Genomic DNA, 22,302 nt, shown 5'->3' with positions numbered 1-22,302 from the left:
CAATCTGAGCCATTAATTCCTCACTGGTATGTGTCCCTGCTACAGTATTCATTTACCTCGATGAAAGTGAGCCCTTGTCCCTCCAGTTCTGAGCATTCTTCAATGGCACCTCTGTTTGCCCCAGTCAGATGAGTCTATCTTAACTCCCCCTCACGTCCTGCACTCCCCCCTCTGCGCTCCTATTCAGAGTCAGGAAGCAGCCTCCAAGTGGCCTGGGGGAAGAAAAGGTGCCGTATCTGATCATATCATCACACAAGCAGAAGCACATAGTGCAAGGCTTTTATATGGCCGCCGTCGCCAGTGTTGGATTCCCTTTGGCCGATGAGAGGAGTTTTCTGGCCGAAAGAAGCGACTTGGTGGTAGGTATCCTCTGCACAGTGGATGTTTGGCATATATGCCAAGACAAATCACATAAACTCTGATTGGAGTTACTGACAGTCTGCGTGAGTGCGCACGCATGTGTGTGTGTGTTTGAGAAACAAAGATACTTCGAGCCACACTTCCTCTTTTCTATTATTTTCCTCATCCCAGACCACCTGCTTGTGGGTTGAAGTATAACAACCATGTGGGCCATCCACTCATCCAGACAGCAGCGTGCTCCTTAATACCCATGATTACTTGTGGTTTTTGCCCATTGAGCTCCACACAAAAACAGATTGACGATGTCTGCCAGGTGTTTTTTAGCTTTTAGTCACTCTCACTACCAGACACAAGTCATTCTCTGAATACTTGGGAAAAAGGGATGAGATGGGGTTTTATGGAAATCAATTGGAAATTAAACAATAATTTATGGTACCTACCAGTGAGGATTTCACAATCTCCTCCATGATTATAAATGAGATTATCCAAACGACAAGCACATTGCTTAAGGGTGCATTCACACCCACCTGTTTAGTCCATTTTAATCAAACTCTAGTTTGTTTGTCTGAAAAGTTTGCTTTGTTTGGGGAGGTGTGAATGCGTTATCAAACTCTGAAGCAGACCAAAAAAGCAAACTCTGGTCCACCTAAATACACAGGTCTCCGTTTGGTTGAAGTGAACTCTGGTGAATTCAAGTTAATATATGAAGGCTAAGTGGACCAGAGACCACTCCAAAAGCAGGAAACGGACTTTAGTTCAGGGCCTTCTGAGTAAATACAACCAAAACAAATGCTTGTGTCTAGCATTCAGGGAGAAATGACTCGTGGTCTTTTACCACAGACAAATGCTACAACCACTACAATCTGACACTACTCCATTTTTGTTTACATTTCTTGAAGAAGAAAGTCATACTCAGTGTCTTCTTTACAGGTTTTTGTGTAATCTCTTTCAGTAGTTGTTGCTGCAGCGCCCCCACAGGCGAGTGGGGAAGCAGGTTTTTCAATTAATTTGGATTGTTTGACACAGTGCAGTGTGAAAGTAAACCGCACTGAAAATGTAACAAATGTTTGGATTTTGTTCCCCAATCGAACAGAGTCCACTGTGACTGTGATAATATTTTGAAATGAGGCGGTTTGCTTAATTTAACTGTTACACTTCAGTCAGAAAACATATTAGCAAACTTGAGAAACTACAGGAAGAGACCATTTGTTATTAGGGGTGCACCGATTGCAGTTTTCTGGACCAATCGGCAATTACCGATCTTTAAATAACCTTACTTGCCGATGCTGATTTTGGACAATGCTGATTGTTTTGTCTGAAATGTTGCTAAATATAGTGAAGTTGCTGAGCTGGCAGCAATGAAATGACTATTGTTAACTGTAAACGTGCAACACGACCTTTTGGGTCTGTCAGTAAAAGCTCTCTCGCAGCAGAGCAACAGAGGACGGTGGCTGATTTTAATACCTTTGCCGAGGCAGATAAGCTCAGTGGATAAGGTTGGCTTCACAAGTATTGGCTAATCACAGATCTATGAAAAATAAGGAAATCAAGGCCAATTTATCAGTGCATCCCTAATTACAACACTTGATGTTATTTAGGATTACAGTTTTTACTCACATCACGAACAGGACTATAAAACATTATCTCTAATCTGCGACTGCTGAAAATGACAGATTGTATTGAATGAGTAAAGTTTTCTCACTGGTAAAGTAACAAAAACAGATGTGGATAACTGGTAAACTGGCATAGAGATATATAAATATATGCTATTAAATAAATGGATGTATATTGGGGCTGAAACAATTAATCGGATTAATCAATTATTGACAAAATCGTCAACTAATTTAGTAGTTCAATAATCATTAACTGGAGTATACAGACCCAAAAAAGGCCATTTGTTGAAAGAGCAACATACTCAGAGCAGCAATTAAGTAAAAAAATATACATTTTGTTTGTAATGTATGTATTACATCATGTACTGTTGATTAATTATTTGAAAAATTACTCAACAGATCAGCTCTACACAGTATTGATGTTGAGTCAAACAAAAAAGTCTGAGCTTTTCATATATTAGGAGTAAAAATGCTGTGTTGTTGCATTTTAGGTAATAAAATGTTTATTTTCTTATTTTAAAAAGGAATTTAATTGTTATTTGGATTTTTATGTATTTTAATGTTGTGCCAAATAACATTAAATAACAATAAGTTGTTAAATGAAAAATCTGCAGAACGTGCCATTTTTTTATTCAATTACTCGATTAATCATCAGATTAATCGATAGAATACTCGATTACTGTAGTAATCCTTAGCTGCAACTTAATGTTTATCCACTGGGAAAAAATTGAGTCATTTAGCACAGACAGGAAGTAAAGATGGGATTTTTCTCCTCAACACATACATTAACAACCCGAGGGTTCAGTGTCACCTTTAGACATCTATAAGTGGTTCCCAGCCTCGTAAAACAGGCTGTGGCAGAAGTCATTAGGGCGACTGCGACTCTCAGAAAACACTTACTCACACACGCGCACACACACGCATACACACACACACACACACACACACACACACACACACACACACACACACACACACNACACACACACACACACACACACACACACACACACACACACACACACACACACACACACACACACACACACACACACACACACACACACGCTAAGTGTTTGGTCCCTGGGGGGAGCTGGTTCTTTCCCATGGGCTGCATCCCGTGTTGCTTCGAGATTCACAGGGTCACTAATGAAGGCTGCCAGATGTGGGGCGGCCAGGTCAGCTCTCCTGTACGATTACAGAGGAAGGAAAAAAGTGATGAACATAAGGAGAGGGCAAGAGCTGGAGAGTCCTGTAATTTCTGCGGCCAGTTGGGATTTAGCGGTAAATTCAGTTCCCCTAAAAACAGTCACGGATTTTCCAACAGAATTAGTTCTGCTCAGCCAGCTATTTTTATCCCAATAGAGTCAATTTGTGCGATTGCAGCTAAGTCTAACTTTCTTCTCTTGTGGTGGTAAAGTTGACACTCTGGTGAGCCACGATACACACTGCTGGGAAAGCACAAGAGAGGGCAGGAAAAGGGGAGAAAAACAGGGAGGAGAGGCCCCTCTCCCCTTGGGCGAAGCTTTTAAAACAGATCAGACAAGACTAAAGAGGACTTAGCCGAGGCACAGAAGCAAACGGCCAGGAAATGAGAAGTAGTGGGGCGGTGGTGGGGGACAGACAGGATGAAGAGAAGGGAAGTCAGAGGTACAAACATGGTCCACTAACCCAGTTTGACTCCCAGATGAAGACACCTGAGACATCAAAGAAAAACGCCTGGTTTTTAAATCACAGCCAATGTGAGACATAAAAACCAAACCAGACATGAGGCTGTGCGGCCTTAGTACGTTTTCCAAACAGATAACAGTAACTACCATCACTACTGCTGCTAACAAACCCATTGTTTATTATAACTGTAATAATGTCTACGACTTTAAATTATTATTCCTTGATTTTTATAGTTAGACTTAAACGAAAATATATATATTAAAAAGCCTCACCAAAGTTCGCAGTGGTTTTTAATTGCACAGAACATCATTTTTTAGATGCTCTGCTGACATTTATGCTACACAAAACTAGTAAGCTAAGTTTAGTTAGTCAGGTTATATGCCACTTGCTGCTTGCTAGTTAGTTACCATTTAAAGCAATATTAGCTAAATTAAGAAGGATTGGCAGCTCTCGTGACCAATCCAAAAAACATTGCCCTCTAACGAATTCATGGTTCAGGATACAAGGATTTACTTATTCACTGACTTTTCTGTGGACCGTAACTAAATTATAAGATGAAAATTTGCCTACCTTAAAATATTCAAATGGAAATCCAGCTTGCAAAGCTGAAAACCTTGGTGCAATGCCATTTGCTGTTAGCTGGCATTTGCAAAACAACCAATCCAGGAGTGCAATTTATTCTCCTCGGCATTGATTGACTGAACTCCCAAGAGTGGAGATACGGAATACCATGAATGTTTGCACTATGTGGACTAATGCATATTAAGGTGTATTTGATGTTTGAACAATTAAAATAGGGGGTTTTAGGATTTGTAGCTATTCATTGGGTGGTGCTGTACTACACCAGCCCTGTTTACTTCACTTTAATCAAACTCTTGTTTGTTTGCCTAGAAAGTCTGGTTTGTTTGGGAAGGTGTGAATATGCAATCAAACTCTTCTGCGGAAAAAGAAAGGAAACTCTGGTCTGCCTTTAGACCTTGGTCTTGGTTTGGTTGAAATGAACCAAATGAATTCATATGTTAACACCAAGTGAACTGTAGACTGCACCAAAAGCAGGAAGAGAACTATAGCGCAATGCATTTTGGATAAATACAACCAAAACAAACAAGAGTTTAACACTAGATTAAGAAATGACTTGTGGTCTTTTACCAAATCCTCCAACCACTAAATTCTCACGCTACTCCATTTCTGTTAAGATTTCATGATGAATGAAGTTGCACTCTGTCTTTTTTAGATTGTTTTGTGTCGTTTCCTTCAGTGGTTCTTGGTGCAGCGCCACCACAGGCAAGGAGTGGAACAGGTTTTTTAATTAGTTTGGATTGCTTGACATAGTGCAGTGAGAAAGTGAACCTCTCCTGCTGAAAATGTACCGAATGTTAGAAGTTTGGTTCCCAGTCGAACCGAGTGTACCGGACTGAGTTGTGAAAACAGCCTGACATTTTAGTGAAAGCCCTTTAAATCTTGGGACCACCACGACTGCAGCAATGAGCAGTTTTGAAAGCGTTCCTTTGTGAAACCTGTTTTGGCAACCTGTTAAGGTGTAATTACACCAATGTGAAAACTGGAGAATTACAGAAAACAGACCAGGTGCATGTGTGAGAAAACCCAAAGACAAACAATAAAGTAATTGTATCTTGTTGGGTTGAACGTTTAAGAAATGTTCCAGTAAAACAGCGGCCTCCCTGGTTCATGTCCGGCCAGAGCCGTTCTTTGGCACATCTCCTGCCCAAATCTTTTCCTTTAGTTGGACAAATTATTCTGTACATTCAGTAGTTTCATACTGTAATAAAATCTAAATTAAAATCCAAATTAAAATCTAAATTACAAGACAGATTAAATAAGTTTGTTTTAACTTGATATGTTTTTGCTTTAACTTATAAAGTGGTTAGTGTTGTCTGAGTATTAGTCACATTCTGACAGTTATTAATAAAATTAGGGAATATTTACATGTAACCAGACGCTGACTTTGTGTCCCACAGAGCTTTACATGTCACAATAATTGAATAAATAGACAACCTAATTCACTAAGCCTCTTAAAAAGCATCCAAAGTGATCTCCATGCAGCTGCCTGAATCTGTGTACTCACTCTGGGCTTTTATTTGTGTACAGTGCACATGTGTAGCCCACATATTACATCTCTCCATCTGCGTGTGACCTCAGAAAGATGGCAGATGGCAGATTGGCCCGGCAGTCAGGAAAACCCCTTTAAGAGTGACGCCAGGCCCGGGGTCAGATGTCACCACAACATCTGCTGCAGGCTCGAGCCGCCGCCCCGGCGCTCTCGTGCGTCCCGTCCGTGGCGGCGCAAACCTGTTGCCACGGGCTACCGTGGGAGCATGCGAAGAAGAGAAGTGAGCACGGAGGAGAACAATGACGGCTGCCGGGTTCAGGGATGACACAGGAGATAATAACAGTATCGTCCTTACCGCGGAGATAGCTCCACTGCTGTCCTGCAGTTACATTACACCTCCCAAACACCTGATATTTGCTCAGCTTCTGATTTGTGCCTGTCTTTTCATGTCTTCTTTATTTACCTTTACCTGCCGCTGTTGAGATTATCTGGCTCTGCAGGCCACCAGATTTCTCTTGTTGAAGCAGCTGCTTTGCTCTGTTTGCTTTGAACACAGAAAGGACTCAATAAAGAAGTCTCTGAATATCTTGTACCTTGTCCACCTTTAAGACCTTCTGGAAGCAGTTGATTTTATGCCTTTGAAAGCTGTTTGAGGCAAGTGTGTGTGTTTTTGTTTTTTTTTAACAAGTTTTTGCCAGGTTAAAGAGCAAACTTAGCATTCTTTGCACAGCGTGTGCTGCAGTTGACTTACTGTTAGCGCCTCAGCTGGAGCTTGTTTGCATAGAGCTTCCATCAACCTGAGGGTGCGGCGTCTCTCTGTTTGTCTTCTCGGCCTTGTGCGAGACTTTCGACTGTTTTGCAGTACAAATACTGCATTACAGTACTTAAAACAAATGGAGCAATAAATAAAGTGGGTACTGATTTCTCTTGAAACAAAAATGTCCAGGTCAATAGTTGCCAGTTCACCAGACTGAAGAATTTTGTTATCCAGTCCTTAGTGGAAAGTGGAAAACGAACGATAACCCAAATGAAAATGATCTGTCCGGTTTTACTTTATTATGGGATTAATTTATTGCTTATTACGACAGGCTTAGTCACATTGCATGTTTTTTTTATTTGTTTATAAGTTTGAAAGCAAACTCTGGTCCAAGTTTGTAATGGTGTCAGGAAATTAAAACATTGTTCTGATGCAGAGTGTAAACTGTCACTAAGAGTTAAAACAATAAAAACAGGTATTATCTACAGGTTTGTTCATTAAATAGCCCAACACTACTGTATAAACTGTATAAAAGACAAAGATATGTATGTAGGCACACTTAATGCACTGCAAAAACACAAACTCTTAACAAGTAAATTTGGTCTACTTTCTAGTACCAATATCTTAGTACACGTGAAATAAGACAAAACTAACTTACAAGTAACTTTAATTCCTTAATATTGATTAAAAAAGTACTTGATCTTTTGTCAGATTATTTCACTTATAATCTTTCCCAGATTATAAATGAAATAATCTGCCAGTGAAGTAGTACTTTTTTTAAAATCAATATTAAGGAGTTATTCACTTAAAACAAGCTCCTATTACTTGCTAAAAAGTTATTTACGCTTAATTCAAGTGTACTAAGACATTTGCACTAAAAATAGACCAAAATATTTGCTAAAATTGAATGATTTTGCAGTTATTGTGCTTTAATATCAACCTGCCAATTAGACCAGAGATAGAAATTAACCATTATTTCCATTTCACACTGGAAACTAAACCAAAAATAATTAAGATTTTGTGGTTTTGTATTGTGATACTGCATTAGGGAATACATTAAGCACGTACTTTTACTTTCAATGCTTAATTATTTTTAAAAGCACGTATTTGTTTACTTTGTCTGTTTACTTGCACTTTGACTGAATTACAGTGTTTGAGTACTTCACCACTGCTGTTGTGTGAAGTTTCAAAGCCTCTAAGATGTTTTTTTTTTCAGGAAACACGATGTGCAGCTGCTCACGAGCTTCTATTGAGGGTAAAAATCAGGCCAGGAGACTCTTTAGAGTAAAAATTCCGTCTCAACCAGCTTCCCCTTTCTTCTTTTGAGAGCCCGTTCCAGTTGCCTTTCTTCCAGACTCTTTTGTTTCTCCCGCTGTTTGTGTGTGTTTTGGATTTTCAGCTTTGGTTTCGCTTGCTCTTGGCCCCAAACACTTAAAGAAAAGTGCAGGATCTATTCGGAGTCACTTGGAAGAAAGTCTGAGGAGGGCATTTAGCATCAGTTATAAATCTGAATGTGACGTCTCGCCACTGAAAAGAGGCGGTTAGACAGGAGTGGAGCGAACCGGTTTTGGCGGGAAGGAAGGTGCACAGAGGTGAAGGGTTGGATGCCAGCAACTGTTCGGACTTTAAGAGAGGAAGTGAAACCAGTAGCGCGGGCCAGTTCAGGAACAGAGGACGTTTCATAGAAAGATTTTTCTGAGACACTGGGAGGAGAAAGAAGAGGGAAATGAGAGGAAAGAGGAGGTGTAACAGCTGAATACGCCGGGCCTGGAGCGAGCGTTGAATGGGGAGTTGGGGGGTTGGCAATGGACCCACTTATGCTCCCTCTTCTCTTGTTCCTCGTTTCGCTTAGAAGAACGTACGGAAAAGGGCGACCATTCAGAGATCCACTATACGTTGAAGGTCCCAGCTTGGGATCATTCCTTATTTGATATAAGAAGTGTGATAAAATTATTTTTTTGAGTTAAATGAGATGTTATGTGCACATAGAGGACAGTAGGATGCAGGAAGGAGGCAGATATGGGAGACGAAGGGGGTGGGGTGGGGGGCGGCTGGCCGGGGTAGCAGCTGCTGTCTCCTCATTAACATGCGCACCTGCTCCCTGAGGCCTTTTTCCAGCAAGCTCGTGTGGCGCCTCACGACTCAAGCACTCGCCACCGCTGGGGTTTAAGCGGACCGGCCTCCCTCCCAGAGAAGCCCCCCGCCTCAGATATGTAGCACACATGCCTCTACTGTTCTTCATGACACTCGATATGTGGAAGAATTTGACATGTTGCTGATTGTATTAGAGCAAGGGTGTCCAAACTGCTGCCTGTGGGCCGTTTGTGGGCATTGTACTGACTTTTTTTGTGGCCGCCAAATTAAAAATATTATAAAAAAATTTTAATTTGTGCTTTTTTTTGCAATAAATCAAACTTCTTTAGTCTTGAAAAACATTTTTCAAGAACAGCATTTGTGTTGGTGGCACTATGGAAGCTAAAAATCCTAATAAAGATGTTTTTCACCATCGTTTTTCATCGTTATCACAATAGGACCACTTGAAAATTGTCTCAAAACAACTATAGTGTTGTTTATCACACACGGGTCAAACTTGAGGCCCGGGGGCCAAATCTGGCCCACTGTAGCTTTTTATGTGACCCTCTAAGACTCCAAATTACATCAATAAGTCCCTCCAGTTTTTCACAAATTCATAAAATCAACAGAACTCCATATTTTTTTCAGATTTGTTTTACTGCAATTTTTAAAATCAAAATTGGCCAAAAAAGTGACTGCTGCCTCAGCCTTACTTGATTAGCTTGATGTCAAGCTAATAATTAATAAAGTCACATTTAACATCATACATTAGCGCAAATATAGTCACAATTCCTTACAAATATTTCTAAATTAGTGCCATAAAATCTGTGATTTTGATTAAAAAAAACACAGAAACAATCATGAAATCCTGGATGGACTGACCAAAGATGTTCAATATTATATAATTTTAAGAAATGCTTACTGAATGCTGAAACAAACAGCTATTTTAACAGTTCAGTGGATTTTATCAGTACATTGTGGATCAGTACATTTAAGAACATTCAGATTTTTGATATGGCCCAAAATGAAAATGAGTTTGACCTCCCTGGTTTATCGCAGTAACTTCTGGTACATTTTATCCTCCACCAAAATGTACCACAGTTACAAAACTTTGTTACAGGTTTGTTGTTCTCAGATGCCTTTCGCCTCCATAGTTGTTTTCTTTGATATCATTTGACTCGGATTTGGCTTCCCCTTTGATCTTCTTGTTGACACCAATAACACGACAGTCAGAGAAGGTCCCACGTTTCGATCTCTACTTGATGACTTGCCACCGCTGGCTGCTACTGTTTATGTTGCATCGAGCCTAGCATGTGATGTTTTCTTTCCCTTGTCACAGTCCGAAGGCTGCATAATCCCCTGAGAGGGGGACCTGTGTAAACACACAACTGTCCCCATAGAGGGGCCGCAGCTCGGCCCCCACACACACAAAGGTGCTGGACGCCCTGGGAATGTTTGGGGACGCGTCCTGCCAGCCCCTCAGGGCTAACAGCCTCGCCGGGTTTAGTCAGGTATTTCAGAGCCACTTTGGGTTTTGATGTCGTGGGAAGGCCGCCGGACAGGATGTTTCCTTCATGATATTGTGTCTGCGAGAGGCTGAACTCACTACACTGTGCAAAAAGAATCGGTGCTTCACAAATAGATTAAAAAGTCAATAGACAGTTGGATTCCTTTAAGTTCTTTGAAAAATGAAAAATTACTAGTTCCACATGCAGGTTATTTCACCTACTGCATTTTATTTCTCCCATATTTTATGTCTATTACCGTTATTTGCCAGTTTAACTAATAATTTTTCTTTGATATTAAGGAATGATTGACTTTAAACGAACTCCTGTATTTTGCTGAAAAGTTACTTGTAAGTTAGTTTTGTCTTAATTCAAGTGTACTAAGATATTTGCACTAGAAAATAGAACAGAAATACTTTTCGTGTTTTTGCAGTGTGATTTTGCGTTAAGGAATGCATTCGGCATATACTTTTACTTTCATTACTTTAAGTATTTTTCAAAGCAAGTATTTGTTTACTTTGTACTTTTACTTTAGTGCAATGTCAGAGTACTTCTACACTGCTGTTTTGCAAAGTGTTTCCCATGTTATAAGTTAATTTATCTGCCAATAGAACAATCACTTTTTCATCAATATTAAGAAATTATTTACTTAAAACAAGCCTCTACATCTTGCTGAAAAGTTACTTTTAAGTTAGTTTTATCTTATTTCAGGAGATCTTTGCTCTACAAACTAAACCAAAAACACTTGGTAAGGTTTTGTAGTGTACAGTGATAAAAACACAAAATGACACTACAGAATAAGAAATTCCCTCTTCTTTCCTGAAGATTGACATTTTTTCATCGCCTGTGTGATGCTGGAGCAAATCCTCTCAGCGGAGGAAGGAATAAGAGCAGCGAGGTGGTGGTATAGCGCTTTGAAGTTGCCATAATGTTGGCTCACAGCTCAGACACTGTGGCAAAGCCTTGTCCTCAGGATGAATGAGTGCTGACAAAAGGTCAGAATGAGCACTTTTCATCCCTGGGAGATGCTGGATGGTGCCGAGATGGCTGATTCTCTCCTGTGTCAGCTTTTGAAACAGAAAAATTTGGCAGAAGATCTGAAATACTGTAGTTTTTTTTGTGTTGTGTTTGTAATGATTGAGACTTGCTGGCAGATCTGCTTTGTGGAAACCAAAAAAACCTCCAAGGTCAAGACTAGAGGATTGTGGCTGGTTGAAAACGGAGCTGATATCGATGGATTTGCATGTAATTATAAGAACTGAACTGAATGACAATAAGATGCATGCAACTGTGCAAAGTTCCTGCGTATTATCCCGCAGTGTGTGTGCGCCGCTGTTCACTCAGACTGTAGGTGTGTGGCCCTTTTGTTGAGCCGTGTGCATCCTCTGGGGACGAGCCCTCGGCTCCCCTCATTGTAATTGTGAATGTGTGAATGTGTCTGTGTGATCTGAGGCTCCTCTCTCTGCAGGCATTTGTTCGCTGGGGTCCGCGCGACGTTTATGACTCAGACACAACCTGTGAGAAACATCACAGGAGTTTGTCCCGCTCCCCTCCTCTCCCAGTTTTACAGCCTCCACACATTGTTCGCTGGGAGTGACGGCAGAGAGGCGGATGTGCCTTTTAAAGCAGAGGTTCTCAGGGATGTGCTGCTGGATCCTTTTTGCTCCAATCACTGATTTATAAGCGCAGTTGCTCACAAAGCGAGGGGTATTTGCTTGATTGGGTGGATAAAGATAGTGGAGTCTTTTTCTTTTGCTAATGTAATGATGAAATTATTTAAAGAAAAGTTAAGAGATTTGCTGACCTTCTGAAGTTGCGATTTGTTTTTCACAAATGGGTTGATTTTCAACATTTCCTCCCCCTCTCATCGGACTGGGGCCGTCGGACAGGATGTTTCCCGTCCATCTCTCAAACTAGAGACGCAAGTCATCGATAAATGACTTAATTAATTAATGAGTTTAAAAATGATTGTTTTCCTATGGGTTGTTAGAACTGCCCGTTCAGCCTTCTGTGTAGTGTTGTGTCTTGATTGTTTGTTTGTAAAAGTGAAACTGTGATATTAATCTTGTTGTACAACCAAAAATAATGTGTGATGGCAAGAAATGTAATCTGATCTAATCTTATCAATCGACTAATAGTTACTTGATGGGCGGAAATTTTCTTAAAAAGTTTAGGTGTTTCTTGTACGAAGAATTTTTGTCTTAATATGCTGAATTTTTAAAAAGTACCTTATATTTTAACAATTTATTGTGTCAGCTGTATTAAATACAAGCTAAATATTGTGGTTTTATCTCACATTGTTCACTAAGACATCAATGAAATCAATAAAAAAACTGTAACTTAAGTTGCTTAATAGAAAAGAAAGATAAACAGAATAAAATATGTAAAACACTTAATCCTTATTGTCCCAAAAATTATGATAAATGACAATATTGTTGTTTTGAGACCATTTTCAATAGCATAATAAAGCGAGAACACATTCTTAACGATCAAAAAACTTTAAATTATTAAGAATATTTAACACTGGAACTGAAAACATTTAAAATATCCAAAATGCTTGAACAAAACAACAGAAACAACAAACAAAATTAATTGCAAAGTGTCTGTAAACAAATTGTCAGGGCTAGTTGAGACCAAAGCACCAGACTGAAGACTGTTGTCATCCAGTTTTTGGTAAAAATAGAAAAGAGAAAAACGATAAATCATGCAAATGGAAATTATGTAGTTTGTTTTAATTTATCATGCAATTAATTGATTTGTTGCTTTTTGTGACAGGCTTATTTGCATTACATCTTGAGCATCTAAAGTGATGAAGTTACGTCCTTTACTTTTTTATTTACTTTTACTTTTCAGTTTCAGGTTCTGAGTCATGATTAGGCCTGAGTCCAGCACTAAAATCATAACCCACCCTGCTTTCAAACTTTTATAAGTCATAGTTGTTGCTGACCACACCCACTGCTTGTGTCCAGATGCCGAGATGGATACGTGGGGAGCCGGTGCCAGTTTCATGACCCGTGCAACAACACGCCATGTATGAACGGAGGCACATGTCGGGCCGTCTCCAAGGGAAACACGGTGGACTTCAACTGCACCTGCAGAGCGGGCTACGCCGACCGCCGCTGCATGACGCCCGTCAATATCGCCTGCCTCAGCTCGCCGTGCCGCAACGGAGGCACCTGTGAGCCAGATGGTCTACTGAGGTACAGGTGCCGCTGCCCACCTGGATGGACAGGTAAGAGACGAGTAGCTTGTCATAACAAGCTCATCACTCAAAACTAAGACTGGATGCAATTTTCCCGCGACCTCAGGTAAAGACTGCGCGACAGCCGACCCGTGTGCCTCCAACCCATGTGCCAACGGCCATTGCTCTTCCGTCGACTCCACCTTCATCTGCACATGCACCCCGTTCTTCTTCGGACAAACCTGCAACCAGGACATCAACGAGTGCGACGCCGTCCCGCCGCGCTGCAAAAACGGCGGGCTGTGCATCAACGAGGTCGGCGGCTACAGGTGCCAGTGTCCTCCAGAGTTCACGGGGAAGCATTGCGAGAGCCGCTACCTGCCCTGCAACCCGTCGCCCTGCCTGAATGGAGGCACCTGCATCCAGAGGGGGGAAACCAGCTACGAGTGCTCCTGTGTGCCAGGTAACTTTAGAGACTTTGTATTTAAAATCAATCAATTCTAGCTACAGACATTAAGCCTCGTTCAACCTCAGGCGAATATTAAAAATACTTAATAGGTGAAACTAATTCAAATATAAATTAAGGAGTGACTGAACACTGCAAAAAAACTAAATCTTTCCAAGTATTTTGGTCGAGTTTCTAGTAAAAATGTCCTAGTACACTTGAAAAAAGACAAAACTAACGAGTAACTTTTGGCTTATTTTAACTAGATTAAACAAGCCATGTCACTTTCTTCTTATAACATGGGAAAAATGTTTTCAAATGAAATAATCTGTTAATATTAAAGGGGACAAATTAAGCAAAATTCACATTTTACACATTTTTCTACTTGCCTGGTGAAAAACCACCCAGACGATTTTTTGCAATGAATTCATGTTTTTTAGGTGTTTGGAAAATTAGCCGTTTCAAAAACCTTTCAAATACTAATCAGGCTACCTGTCACCTAGCAACCCAAGTTAAGCCCAGCCTGTTACCTAGCAATCCAGTCGGAGCTCCAGCATGTTTGGTCTGCTGGTTTTACCGCTGTATTGTGGCTGTTTGTTGTTGACTTACCATCCAGAAACCACTTGCTGAATTCTTGTTATTTGTGCAGGAGGCTGTACTTCTGCTTTTCAAAGATGTACGATGGCTTAATTGTGCATCTGTTGTTGTGCGTGGCCAGCAGCTCATATAATTACTGAAAAGTTACTTTTATTAGTTTTGTCTTATTTCAAGGGTCCTAAGGTATTTGCAGTAGAAACTAGACCAAAAATACTTGGTAGGATTTTGTGTTTTTGCAGTGAAGTGAGTCATTTCCTAACCCAACCGAGGAGCTAAAATGATCAGGACTCCTTGTTGCTGGTTAGGCGGTGATGTCATTTAAGGCTTGGTTTTTTCCTGCTTATGTTGTGTCCTCGGTGTGCATGCACTCTCGTGTGTTTCTGCTTTTGTGTGTGAACCAAGCGGAGCAGGAAGGCATCGGGAGCTTATCGTGAGGAAATGGCCAAGGGACAACATCCGTTTCACATGGTGGAAAGAAGGAAAGCTCCGGCCTGCACAACCCTCCGCCACACAAGAGCGACGTGTTTACTCTCTTTTTCCTAGTCAGTTCAGATGTTCTTGTGCAATCGTTGGCGGCTCTCCAATCCTTCCCAGGATTATCTCCTGTTCTTTGAAACACACGAAGGCGACTTTCTGGATTATCTGAGACGTTTGCTTCATTAAACATTTAAAACCCAATTTAACACTATGATGCATCTTAGAGACATCATTACCGTCCGTCCATCCATCCATCCATCCATCCATCCATCCATCCATCCATCCATCCATCCATCCATCCATCCATCCATCCATCCATCCATCCATCCATCCATCCATNATCCATCCATCCATCCATCCATCCATCCATCCATCCATCCATCCATCCATGAATAAAAATATCCATGTTTTTTTGTTGTTTTTGTTTAAAATTTACTAAATGAATGAAACTGTGGCATTTTCAGCTCTGTCTCTTTAAGACTTAATGCAACAGATTTACCAACCTACCTGGCTATTAATATATATATATATATATATACTCCAGCAATAAATGCAAATACTCATCATGTTTTCAACTGAAATACAAGTTTTCAGGAATAAAAACTGTAAGGAAGTGACAGTTATGCGTTGTATTGGTTTTACTATGTAATCCAACACACCACCTTTTAGGTCCAGTGGTTGTTTCTGGTGCAACCGTGAAGCAGAGGGGATGTTATTACATGGCACGCTTCCCGCAGACCTCAGAAGGGTACAGCTGCCTTCTTTCTAGGGAAGGAAAAGACAGTTGACCACATTTAACTGAACAAAAGTGTCACTGCAGTTGTTGTTTCACATCAGGAGAGTGAGAAACTACATTTTTGAGGTTTGCTTAACAGGGCAACATTTCTCTTGTTGGTTTCAGGATTTTCAGGAAAGAACTGCAACCATAACATCGATGACTGTCCAGGTCACGAGTGCCAGAATGGGGGCACGTGTGTGGACGGAGTCAACACCTACAACTGCCAGTGTAAACCAGAATTTACAGGTTTGTACAGCAACCTGACGCGGAAAGTAAAATTACTTAAGAATCTGTCCATTGAAGAAAGAAATGACTCCTGCTTGTTTCCCCACAGGCCAGCTCTGCTTGGACGATGTCGATGAGTGCCAGCTCATGCCCAACGCTTGCTTGAACGGCGGCACGTGCCACAACACATACGGCAGCTACCAGTGCGTGTGCGTGAACGGCTGGACCGGCGACGACTGCAGCGAGAATATCGACGACTGCGCCAGCGCAGCGTGCTTCCAGGGATCCACCTGCCACGACCGCGTGGCTTCTTTCTACTGCGAATGTCCCCATGGCCGCACAGGTGTGTTGGTTTGGTTTGTGGGACAACTCTCCAGCGCCCGTGTTATTTTGGATGTGCTTTCTTGTGGAGTTTTGAAGTGTGTTATAGAAGATTGAGAAATGATTTTTTGCTGGAGGCGTAGAAATATTACCCAATTGCTAACGTTTTCCCATGACGTGTGTAATTTTCCAATTTGACGCTGTGAAGCTTACCGGCTTACCTGCCTGCACTGTAAACTGCAAAGAAAGAAGTGCCAGATGGATGTTAATGTTAATTTAATATTTGGAAGCGTGACCCACATGGACAGAATGGCTTTGTTTACTTCCTCTGCTACCATCGCTAAAACGTCTTCTTCTCTTTGCTGATTGGCCCGGTAGAAATTCTTTCTGAGGGAATCCAAGTAAATGGGAGAAAGCCTGAACTGTGCTGTGAAAGGAGATGAGAATTTTGTGGAATTGTGTAGGAAGGCGATGTCCAAGCTAGGAAACAAATTATTAACAACTTAAACAATACATTTTTAAAATCAGACCCAGAGTGTTTTTTCTTGAAAATATTGCATTCCTGTTAAAAAAGGAATGATCTTTAAGGTCACAAAACCACGAAGATCCGATAATTTGCAGTGACTAATGCATATTCAGTGAAAAACTGGTCACTCAGGGCCCAAATAAGCAAAGGATGAAGTCACTGACCTCTCTCCGTGAGTCCTAAAAACCATCAAACACCAAACCGAAACTACAGAAAGCCAGTTGTCATAAGGGGGAAGTTGTTGTAGCACATTCTGTCTATTATGTAGCCAATCAGCCCTGAAAGACAGCATATAAATACACAGCCATTCAAAAAATAAATAAAATAGAATCATCTGTTTTTGGTCTGATGTGTATAAATGTTTTAGACTTTAAACTAGAGATGATCAAATTGAAATGAGTTAAAATAAGGCTGGACGATAAAGCTGAAAAATTATATATCAGTCGATATCAATAATTATTGATTAGTTTCTTGTTTTTTATATCTGAAATACTTCCAAACTCGTAGCAATAGCATGACCTTTCCTGTTTTATCCACAGTTTTCACTCCATGTTGTTTTTTATTTTTATTTTTAAGTACTTATGAGGCACAGTGGTGAAACTTGAGCTGCTACGGTGCAGGTTACTCAACAGCTTGTTGCTAGGTAACCACAAGTTACTCAACAAGTTGTTGCTAGGTAACGAAACAGCATGCGAGTTAGCTGATGCCACCAACCTTGCTTAGGTTGGAAAAGCCTTTCCTCTGACTACATCCCCCAGAATGCTGTGCGGTTCTGGTTCGGAGTCCAGTGAATTATTGAATATTCTGTCGATTGTGTTTTCTTTTGATCTTGATATTTTATGTGTTTATCGTGATATATTTTGTTGTTAACTTTTTGCCCTCTCTTAGAGTGTTTTGCTTTTGTTGGCATCAGGATACTCTCACAGGAACCTCCATTTTGGTTGATTGATGATTGTTTGGAAAGTGAAAGCTAATGGAAATCATTAATATTCTTCTTTTTGACGCTGCTGCAGGTCTGCTGTGCCAGCTGAAAGACGCCTGCATCAGCAACCCGTGTAAAAAGGACTCCAACTGCGACACCAACCCCGTCACAGGAAATCATATTTGTACCTGTCCTTCAGGATACATCGGTCCTTCCTGTGACCAGGACGTAGATGAATGCTCTCTGGGTAAAAAACCAACTCCAAAGCCATTTATTTCCCAGTAACAAAACCAGTGTTGCCAACAACATACAAGCTCAGGCTCTCCTGTTATTATGGGTGTAATGGTACCCCAAATTGCAGCAAATGACACCCTCCAGGGTATTATTCCTGTAATCACACTAATGATTTTAGCTTTTTTTTTATTTTTTATTTTTTTACATTAAACCATCAAAATGATGTAATCTCAAAGACATTGCGCTGGGTTTACCATGAAATTGCTGCTTGTTAGCAATCACCTAAAGGAAGTGAAATGAAAGCATGGATGTGTTTTAACAGGTTCCAACCCGTGTGAGCACGCTGGGAAGTGCATAAACACCAAGGGCTCGTTCCAGTGCAAGTGCCAGCGGGGCTACATGGGAACGCGCTGCGAGCTGGACATCAACGAGTGCAAGTCCAACCCGTGTAAGAACGAAGCCACCTGCCTGGACCAAATAGGAGACTTCCAGTGCATCTGCATGCCAGGTGAGAAACTACATTAGAAATCTGATTGGCCAATCCAAACTTTACCATAATGATTTTTTTTACATGCAAAGAAATATAGCTTTTTATTTTGTATCTGAAATTGGAAGTACAGTATTTTGATAGTAATGTAACTTTTTAATTAATCAAATTAATCAAATGCAAAAAAATATCAAATGACATAAAATATGTGTATTAATGAGGAATAGAAGAACTAATTTGTCCTCTGAAAGCCAAAAATCAAAATTTTTTGAGCTGCAGTAACCTCCATGGATACTCTTTTAAGTGTTTTTGTAGATGTTTAATTTTATTTTTCAACATTTCATTTTGACATGAAATGCGTAGCTGCTAATACATGTTAAGACATGTCAGTAGTTTATAGAATAAAAGAACAATGTTCATTTTACTCAAACATAAACCTATAAAAAGTAAAATTGGAGAAACTGATCATTTTAAGTGGTCTCTCTCTTAATTTTTCCCAGATCTGTATATCTTCATTTTTGTTAATTGACTTAATATGATATAAATAAATCAGGAAAGACAGTAAAATGATCTAATGAAAGACATTTCTGCTTATTTTTGGTGCTTTTTGTGCAACATTTTTAATATTAAGTAACACAAATAGCTCCATGTGTTTATTATTATAAGCGTTTGTGTAAGTTAAACTCAGCTCTTTCCGGATTTCTACTAGGATTTTCATAATGGATGCTTATTTAGGTAGAAAATTGCTGCGTTTGGCGTCATGCTTCTCTCTTTGCATCTCTCCCTCCTGCTCCTCGCTTGCTAATTGGCCAGGCTACGACGGAGAGTTCTGCGAGATCGATACGAACGAGTGCGCCAGCAGCCCCTGCCTCAACAACGGCAAGTGCATCGACAAGATCTACGCTTTCGTCTGCCAGTGCCCCACAGGTGAGGCTGCCGTAGCGCCGCAGAGGGGGAGGAGACGGGAGAAAGGAGGGCGTAAGGCCAGGGGGCGCAGAGGTTGATCTCTCTCTTTCTCTTTCTCCGTCTGTTTCTCTCTCTCTCTCTTCGTGTTTCTTCCCTGCTCCCTCTCTTCCGCTCTCAAACACAAACACACACAAACACCTCTCCGGACGGGCACTAATCCCAGCCCTGAGGCAGGCTTACGCAGGCCCGGGCAGCCGAGCAAGACGATGCAGCTGAGGAGGAGAGGTTAGAAAAATCTATAGGGAGAATCTCTAGGAAGTGTGAACTTTTTTAAGCAAGTTTCTTATTCCTTTCGTCAAGACTAATGATTGAGAAAAAAACTTAGATCTGTGGTTCACTGGGTTCTGCTGATGATTAATACGGCTGGTTTGGGCTCTTCTAAAGAGCCATAAAGAGTTACACTGCAAAAACACAACATATTGCCAAGTTTTTTACAGAAAATGTCTCACCACCACTTGAAATAAGACAAAACTAACCTACAAGTAACTTTTCTAAAAGATATATGAGCTTGTTTTAAGTAAATAATTCCTTAATGTTGATGAAAAAGTGATGGTTAATAAAACAAGACATTTTTCAATGTTATAAGTGAAATAATCTGCTTTTTCATCAATATTGAATGATTATTTACTTAAAACTAGCTTTTATATCTTGTAAAAAAGTTATGTTTTAGTTAGTTTTGTCTTTTTTCAGGAGTACGAAGATATTTGCACTAGAAACTAGAGGAAAAATACTTAGTAGTTTGTGTTTCTGTATCGCAGCCTTTTTCATATAAATGCCATTTGAGATGCAAAGATTTCACAAAATCTTACCATAAGACAAAACAAATTTTCAACAAGAAATAGGAGCTTTAAAAAAAAAAAAAAATCAAACTACTAGCTAAAAATGAAGTAATCTGCATTTGGAAGAAGACATTTTCCCATATTGTAAGTTCAGATGTTTTGTTCCACTTATAACTAGAACATTTTCATCAATATTAAGCAATTATTGACTTAAAACAAGCTCCTAATTCCTTCTGAAAAGTTAGTTTTGTCTTATTTCAGCTATTTGCACTAGAAACTAGACCAAAATACTCTTGTTTTTGTGGGGTTTGTTCAGAAATGGAAGAATGCAGCAAGTTCATTCAAGGTAAAATAGAGCTAGAAAAAGGATGGTATTTTTACTTTAAATTCTTTTGTTGGGATCGCCGAGGTGGAAGTGATTTTTTCCCTCCCTTTTTTCAAAGAGGAAAATTGCAAAATTGGGTGGATCAAAGACAGAGAAGCAGGATTCCTCCTAGTGGGAGAAAAAGAAATGAAAAGGGGATGACAGAAAGAAAAACATCCCGACAAGAAAGCTTTTGATTTAAAAGAAAAGAGCCAACAGAAGAGCTTAACACCTAAAAAAACTGTTCAACACGGAGTGAGGGTTATGCAAGGAAGCAGCTCAAACATTGGTGGTGAGGGTGTTTTTCTATCTGTGTGTGTTGGGATGCACAGACCGTTATGCTGAAGCAGGAGGGGTGCGACAAGAGGGAGGGATTTTAACCGCCCTGCTTGAGATGTAAATTTGTCCCTGTTGCGAGGCCTGAGGCGAGGTCCCCCTTTTCATTCCTGTACATGAAATAGCCATGGAAACCCCGCTGAGAGCCATTGAAATGTCTCGGGATAAAACCCTCTGCTGTGCTTGTGTGTTTCTGTGCACGGCTGCACCACCTTTTGTGTGTGTAAAAAAAAAAAAGAGGAAGAAAAGTCCTGCAGCCGATTTTTCGTTCTTGAAGCCTTTATCATTTTAGACAGATCAGCATAGGGGGCGCTGTTGAAAAAAACTCTACATTTGATTCTACAAGCAATGTGTGAATCAACTTAAACTCTTTCATTGATGAAGTACTAATATTCATCAATGAATATTAGTACTTCATTAGTACTTTTATTTGTCACATATTTACTGCTTTCAGTCTGCTGATATGAAGTCAGTGATGCACTTATTTGTTGGTGAAGTATTGAAATTGGCAAAAAAAAAAAAAAAAAAGTCCTAAACTAGTTTCAGCTGGTGATCAAACCTAAAACAAATCTGATATTATTGAGTGTCAGTGCATCTTTAAAAAGGCTTAAATTAATTTAGCTAAAATTAAGGCCTTAAAATATCTTACATTAATCAGGAAAAAGTAAGTTGCCCTTAAAGTATCTTAAATTTTGGGGTGGCAGGACAATTTAATTTCATATTTTATGTAGTTTATTTTTCTTGTGGGACTTTTCTGTCAGTCAAATTATTGAGTTGCACACAGACATCTTCAATTCTTCTCCTAACTAGTTGCTAGCATACCTTTGTTAGCTAGCTAGCTTTTAGTGTTAATTGATCGCTACATTCATTCTCTGCAACAAATCTTGATATTACAACAATAAAAGATACGAAATTTACATTTCTGTCATGATACAGGTCTTAAATTTCAAGTCAACGTTACAACAGGAAGAGTACTTTGCTTTCTCTTATTTGTGCTGTAAATCTTCCTGGACACTGCAGGGTAACCAGACCCACTATAATGCTTGATTAAGTTTACAGACACAAACCACAGGAAACTAAAAATAATATAATTTAGCGCTTTGACCAAATAAATTTTTATATCTCGTGTTGTTTAGGCTTTTAAAAAAATAATCAGAGAAGAGAAATGGTAGCTCTTGATGTAAATGCTTTGGAAAGTGATTTCTAATCAACATTTGTTCTTTACTTTGTCAAGACATGTATTTTTTTTTTACTTCATTTATCACTTTTCACATCTTTAAACCTAAAAGAAGAAATAGAAACTAAAGTTTAAATTTACTGCAATATATCTGTTTACAAATTAGATGAGAAAAATCTCTTGAGCTCTTTCTAAAGATCGATTAAATTTGCAATCAAATTTGAGATTTTATGTTGCAAAATTCCTCTGTATTTTTAATGTTTGAAAAGTTTAATTCCAACTGGATGTAAGTGGAATTACATCCATGTCTGCTTGCAGCTTTAAAAAAAACAGCGCCTACAGGGAGTAATCTATGAGAGGCCCCAAGGGACAAAACCTACAAACTCTCTTTCATTCACTATCAAACTCTCTTTCACGTACTATCAAACTCTCTTTCA

General features: G+C 39.8%; 1 protein-coding gene across 1 annotated transcript in view; it reads left to right on the top strand.

Moving 5' to 3' along the window:
* Nucleotides 1–22,302, top strand: part of notch1b (notch receptor 1b) — a 53,214-nt gene that overhangs the window by 4,670 nt on the left and 26,242 nt on the right. The window contains exons 3-9 of the mRNA XM_008417950.2: nt 13,020–13,282; nt 13,359–13,694; nt 15,652–15,774; nt 15,863–16,096; nt 17,614–17,769; nt 18,079–18,264; nt 19,057–19,170. Of these exons, the coding sequence (XP_008416172.1) occupies nt 13,020–13,282; nt 13,359–13,694; nt 15,652–15,774; nt 15,863–16,096; nt 17,614–17,769; nt 18,079–18,264; nt 19,057–19,170 (1,412 nt within the window). The remainder of the gene's footprint in view (nt 1–13,019; nt 13,283–13,358; nt 13,695–15,651; nt 15,775–15,862; nt 16,097–17,613; nt 17,770–18,078; nt 18,265–19,056; nt 19,171–22,302) is intronic.

Source organism: Poecilia reticulata, linkage group LG9, assembly GCF_000633615.1.
Source record: "Poecilia reticulata strain Guanapo linkage group LG9, Guppy_female_1.0+MT, whole genome shotgun sequence".
In the NCBI taxonomy this organism is placed as follows: domain Eukaryota; kingdom Metazoa; phylum Chordata; class Actinopteri; order Cyprinodontiformes; family Poeciliidae; genus Poecilia; species Poecilia reticulata.
Note: the sequence above shows the minus strand (reverse complement) of the source record. Positions and strands in the feature narration are given on the sequence as shown.